This window comes from Carya illinoinensis, chromosome 1 (assembly GCF_018687715.1).
Source record: "Carya illinoinensis cultivar Pawnee chromosome 1, C.illinoinensisPawnee_v1, whole genome shotgun sequence".
NCBI classification, from domain to species: Eukaryota; Viridiplantae; Streptophyta; class Magnoliopsida; order Fagales; family Juglandaceae; genus Carya; species Carya illinoinensis.
In genome coordinates, this window is record NC_056752.1 from 12,948,847 (window position 1) to 12,955,512 (window position 6,666).

The 6,666-nt window shown below is 34.5% G+C and overlaps 1 protein-coding gene across 2 annotated transcripts; it reads right to left on the bottom strand.

Annotated features, from left to right (window-relative positions):
• Positions 1-1,415: 1,415 nt before the first annotated feature.
• Positions 1,416-6,457, bottom strand: LOC122311051 (rhodanese-like domain-containing protein 4, chloroplastic). 2 transcript variants are annotated; one of them, XM_043125413.1, is made up of 8 exons: positions 5,655-6,457; positions 4,772-4,874; positions 4,574-4,660; positions 3,645-3,719; positions 3,460-3,534; positions 3,270-3,350; positions 3,021-3,146; positions 1,416-1,913 (listed from the first exon to the last, which is right to left on the bottom strand). In XM_043125413.1, the coding sequence occupies exons 1-8, from the start codon at positions 6,296-6,298 to the stop codon at positions 1,866-1,868; spliced, it is 1,239 nt and encodes a 412-aa protein (XP_042981347.1). In that variant the 5' UTR covers positions 6,299-6,457; the 3' UTR covers positions 1,416-1,865. The 2 variants fall into 2 exon arrangements, with proteins under 2 accessions (XP_042981347.1, XP_042981339.1); XM_043125405.1 differs by having other exon boundaries at positions 2,913-3,146; positions 5,655-6,456.
• Positions 6,458-6,666: the final 209 nt, after the last annotated feature.

Here is a 6,666-nt window from a genome sequence, read left to right on the forward strand (position 1 = left end):
AGCTTTTTCTGTCAATAAACTAATACAGTCATGACAAATAGATCAATTTGAAAGATCATTATTACCACTTAGGGGTTGTTTAGATAATGAGATAAGATGAAATGATTTTATATGAAAGTTAAAAGTTGAATAAAATATTGTTAGAATATTATTTTTTAATATTATTATTATTATTTTGACATTTGAAAAAATTGAATTGTTAATTATATGTTATGTGAGAATTTGAAAAAATTGTAATGATGAGATGAGATGTTTCTAAATCCAAACAGCCCCTTAAGTTATTTGAATAGTAAGATGAGATAATTTTATATAAAGGTTGAATAAAATATTATTAAAATATTATTTTTTAATATTATTATTATTATTTTAAGATTTGAAAAAATTGATTTAGAATTTGAAAAAGTTAGATTGTTTATTATATTTTGTATGAGAATTTATAAAAGTTGTCATGATGAGATGAAATAAGATACGCTGAGAGTATTTCTCAATCCAAATGACTTCTTATTCAAAACTTTTGTACCATATGGATATAAATAGTAATTTAGCTTTTTATCCTTTTAACTTTTTTTTTTCTTATAGTAATTTAGTTTTTAAAATTTTAAACATTCTTTATTATAGAAAAACTATTTCTTATTTTTTAGAAAATAAAATAAAGATGACACGTTGTAGTCAATGATGCTGCTGCGCATTTTCTGTTAATGTTGATGGATAGAAAAATTAACGAATGGTATTCTTTTGAGTAAACATATTCTGAAAACAATATTGCACATAATCTAAACCTAAGTATCCCATAACACAATAGTGTAAGAGACAATAGCATTATGCGTCATTCATTAATAAATAAAACAGTAAAAACTATACTTAAACTTGTGTGTTCTTTGTGCATCGGATGGTTAAGAAGGAGTGAGTTCGAGTAGCTTCTATATTATTTAACACTTCGAGTAATTCTATACTTCATACTCTCATCTCACTTTCATTCTGCTATGTAAAATGTGACATTTATTATCATTGAATGATAAAGAATCATCTGATAAATGATCATTCAATGGAGATAAATGTACCACCTTACACAATAGGATGAGAGTGGGATGATGGTGTGATGTATAGAATTTTCCTTAACACTTCAGTTTAAGCAAATCGTTAAGAGGCAGTTGTTCAATAAAGATTCGTTCTGAACTTGTAAAAAGGAACTGCTAATTCAACAAGAAGAGATGCACTTGGAAGCACCAGCTTCTGAAAGCTCTGGTTTTTACCCCAATATATGATGAGGTTGGAACTTGGGACACAAATCTTACAAACTTCAAAGTCATACTTTCTCATTAAAAGTGCCCATGCTCCAATCCAGTACAAGCACAATAGAATAACTAGTCTTCAATTACAAGCATCACATTTTGAAAATGAAATTTTAGAGGAAGTTCATAGAAAATTATGCATTTCCATTCTAACAAAATAAGATTCTCCTGTTAAGGTTGCATATTCAGGTATATAAATCTAGTGTTTTTACCTCTCCACTTCCCCAATCCTTGATGCACCCGGAAGCATATGGACATAAAATTGTCCTGTTCCAAACTCAAAACTTGAGAAAGAAATACTATTATCCATATCCGGATATATCTAATACATATATCCCAAGTTCCCAACCAAAAGACACCCAATGATTACACAAAGTAGCATAAGAAACAAAAGGAAAGTTGGCCATGGCAGATATCTGTTTTATAGCTCATAGCAGTGTAATTTTTTTTATTCTTATTAAGGATCCAAGATACCATGTAAGCTGAAAATTTTCACAAACTAGCTTTGCCAATCCCCCGCCAACAGCTGCCTGTCATAGAAACAAACTGCTATATTTTTATGCAATTACAACTCTACGGCTGCGATGGTGATGGAGAAGTTGGTGGCTTCAAATCTGGATACTGCAACCAGGAAGGAAAAGAAGGCGATCATTTGTTCAGTGCATATGCCACAGAATTAACTCAACAAATGCTTGAGCATTTAATTGGATCAGCAATTACATCAGTATGCAACAACACTATGTAACAATTTACATCAGCAATTATGTATTTGCCTACAAGATTATCTTTCTATTATCCTATAAATTATTATTCAATTACATCACTTCTCTCTCTTGAAAACAGGTGGGAAATAAGAAAAAAGGTGGGGGAATGGTTGATCAAATATCCATAAAGGTACCTGCAGATTCATAGGTCACATTAACCTGCTAGATAACAGCCTTTTAAGTAATGTACATACACAATCCTGTCCATAAGGAGCCAAAGGATTCCTTACCCTGCTGGACCTGTGTTCTTGAATGCGCAACCCCTGATGCAGTATGTTCCATTTATGGTTTTCTCTAAATCTAGCGATCCCAGTTTTTTGCTTTTTAAATAAGTAACTGATTTAATCAAGAGATTTAAGAAGTTTAAAAAAAAAAAGGTATGATCTATTTTTTGAAATAGTAAATTTGGTTTGGTCATACTTAAGATACGATATTTTGAGGTTATTCCGAACTGTTACGACACTATTTCATCCTTAAATGGTATCCTGTGATGTTCTAATTCTCTTTATGCTTACTTATGTATAATATCTATAGAAAGGTCTAGTGCAAACTATAGCAAAGAAAAAGCTCCCCACAAGGCTGGCAAATAGCATGCACAAACATAAATGCACACATAGACACACACTCACTCGTGTGCTCAACCCCAAATGTGAACCAACAATCCCAAGAAGCTATCAAGTCAGCTAACCAGGTATAAGAGCATGCCACATTCGGATACCCACACCATGAATTCAAATGTACCGCATTGCATTAAATAATTATCCACTAACGAATATATCATGACCTTCGAATTCCAAGCAAATAGAATGAAGCAGAATAATTATAGAATTCATAAAGCAGTGGAAGTGATAATTACGCATGGATATGGAGAAAGTGATTTTGAAAATCCAGGAAGCGATTCTGCTTTAACTTCGGTTTTGGGCACTGAATTTATTTCAGGAGTAACTTTTCCATCTGTTTCTACCTTTGAATCACCAGCTACTGCCTTTTGTACAGTATTATCAGTGGTAGCAGGCTCTGGGATTGAATCAACAGCTGGAGGGAGAGCATTGCTAATCACGGGTGATGGTAGAAGAGCCTTTCCAATTTGCTGAAATTCCAGACAATTCAGAATAAGTAGAGGATATAACCGTGAATATTTCTGCAAAAGTATTTGCATTTGAATTTTTAAGAAAAGTAATATAAACACAAATTTCACACGGAGTTCAGACACCTTTATTTCATCGCCAAACTCCTTAGGGGCAACCTTTGTGTTCAAGAACTCATCAAGTTGTTGTATAGTTTCCTTTCGATCCTGTCATATGAAGCAATTTAGCAAAATTCTAAACTAGACTTGGATTATATGGCACGGTTGATATTTTATAAATGAAAAATGTAAGTACAGAAGGGTATTGGAAACTCACCTCAGCAAATAGGAGTTTCTTGCTCACAAACTGAATAATTGCAGCTGAGCCTAATACTTGGAGGATTGTTTCTATCTAAAAAGATGTAATAAACCATCAAATGCAATTTCTGATCATGTCACATAGAAATTCAAATACAACAAGAAGGAAAAAAAGGAAACAAATTAAGGAGTTTTCATCCAAACCTCTGAAAAAGCCAATAAACCTAACCCAGCGGCTGCAGCAATCCCCAGGGTAACATTCAACGCATCTAAACCCTCCTGCACAATAGCCATCATCATAAAGCATATAACGTCCATTTCAGAAAACATAAAGGCAAAAATGTTTAAAAGAAAAGATAAGCTAATGGGTAAGCTGCTGGTCGCATGATAACTGAGAATTCATTCTGTTTTGGCGAATTCAATAACTGTACAAGGAGTGCCAGAATATTCTAGCATATTTACACAATAATACAATGATGAAGAAATGTATTTACCATCTCTATTTAGATAAAAAAAACATTTATATTAGACACAAATGCCAATATCATTCGCAATATAGAGAACAAATGCATTCACATGACATTAAGAAGAAAGAAAACTTATCAGAAATTATAAAAAAATCATATAGCAATAAAAGAAATTGTTTTATATCCTCCAACCCCCCCTTTAAAGAAAAAACTTGTACCCCTTCCATGCCGCACTAGATGAAAGTTATATGGATAAATCCTTTCATTTCTGAAACTTTCATCATTGGATAGCCAGAAAAGGAAAGCACATCATCTCTTGTGGAGTGTAGGGAATATTATTGTAATTGGGAAAAATATTAAATGTTCAAAATTTCCAATGAAACTTGCTTTCCATGTCCTCAGAACCAGATATAAAATACCCAATATTTATTAAGAGTTTTCCAAGATATGAACCTAGCAGGATAAACCCCCAGATCAACTGTGTTCATATAATTTATAGGTTTCCTATACCATCTAAAATTGTATTAATGATCAACGCATCAACAACAATAAAATTGACTTCGAAGTGTAAGATTGACAAAAGAAGGGAAGAAAGACTAAGAGAGATAAAGTCAAATGGGCATCCAATAGTTCAATCAGAAGATTTTCCATAATGTAGAAACATACTCCGACTGTGTCACCAATAGCATCTGTCAAATTGCTAAGATCAAGACTCAATGCTTTGCTTGGTGGTATCCATGGAAGACCACTATTCTGAAAATTTACACATGAAAGTTTCTGAGTGATAATGTTTCAGGCATACATAAGATTTGGATGTTATTTTCAAAGCATCCAAGGAAAAGATCAAAAGAAGAAAGAGAAGACCATCCATCCTCGGGGTCCTTCTGCACCGTCTTTTATTGCATATGCAGCTTTGAATCCATTTACAGTGACCAACTCGGCAACCAATTCAGAATTTCCGTTAAATCTGGCTTCACAAAAAGTTCAGCAACATTAGCTCCATATATTAGCCGTTATGATAACAAAGATCAAGTGAGATGTCACCCAGTCTGCTAGGCAATTGCAAATTACGTGAAAGAGAAAATGATATGATTGGTTGATCTTAAATTTAAAATATGACCAAGCCTATGGCAATTAGCTGCTTGAATTAATTAAGAAGTAAACATGATACAGACTGCAGATGTGTAACCAATCTCAACAATCTGGAAGATGAAAAATATATAGCACCCTCATATAGTCAATAATTCAAATCCGGAACCTGCATGATTGGACAACAGTACATGGCATTCACGTACGTTCACATCAGTCTTGGCTGCTTGTATTTCAATTAAATGGGACCCCGGGGGGTGGGGAGCATTATGTGTTAAGGATAGTTTGAAATATCCATAGCTTCTACCTGCTATTTTACTCCGTCATTAATGGAAAGAAATTGATCCAGGACACCACAATCTCTGCATGATTTGGTGATTTCAGCTCAAGCAGTAGATATGGTTGCCCATTCATCTCGATTTCTTGAAATAAAAAGTCAAACGATTTATGATATTCTCTGTCTATTAAGAATGTTAAATTTCACAATGAACAGTATGAACGCTGCATGTAGATTTTCTTTTCGGTAGCATACTAGTCAAATCTTTTTTCTTTTAAATTTATTTCTATTAGTTTTCCAAATGCAGTGGGGCAATAGATATGCTATGTGTTATATAGAAAAAATGAGGGAAAATTATATGAATGCGTTTTAAATTCTTACTTGTCTAAAATGAACAATGTAGTATTTTCTGGTTCTCTGAACTTCAAAGAAAGCTTTCTCAAGAACCCTGGCTTGTCTGCTCCTTTATAAGCAACAGAAACCGGCTTCTTTCTTAAACCCCGGATATCTGGGCTACCCGCTTGCCTAAATTCCACCGGTGATCTTATATCAAGCAACTGGGCATTGGCATCATCACCTAGCTTTGCATAAGCATTTTTGGCTGACTCAAAACCCCATGGCTTGGGCGGCTTTAGAACTTGAGATAAAATCAAGGGAACCACCAGAATGGTGGCACCACCCGCTATAACTGTAGGATTCTCTGTTACAAAACTTAATACACTATCAAGAACCCCACTTGGATCAAGTTCCGCTGCTGTAGAGTTAGTCACAGACTGTTGAAGTGCTTCCTCATACGATAAAGCTCTAGCAAGCCCAGTATTAAGAGCTGAAGACAGGAGGACAAGACCCCCTTGAAAACCCCTTGAGAAATATTCTTGTAAAGTTGATGGATAGTTGCATAAAGTAGCAGAACTTGAGAACTTGAGAGGAAAAGTAGTAGGGACTGATGATAATTTTCTGGGTTCTTTTTTCCTGTCACGAAGAATGGACAACGGAGTCAAGCATGGTGCATTGAGGGCCTCCATGGCATATTCTGTATCAAACAATTTCTGGGGCTTTCAATGGATTGACGGAACAGCTTGAACCACCATGAGAAGTGAAGGGTTTATGCAGATTTTGTTTCTTTCTAGGATGACTGGGTGGAGATGGAGCAAAGGATGACAAGCTTAGCTTTAGTGGGAATGTTTGGCTGATTAATGTCTTTTGAGTGGAGGGTGATGCTGACATGGCATGGGAGATCAGCTTTCTTCCAGTTGTGAAATGACACGTTTCAATTGTGGATCAAAGTTTGGTGGTGATGGAAGCTGTTGATCTGATGACGTTTTGTATTCCCAGATTGTGTGGCTAAGGAAGGAACTTAGGAAGTTTTTAGAAAAAGAAACAAAACCTACAA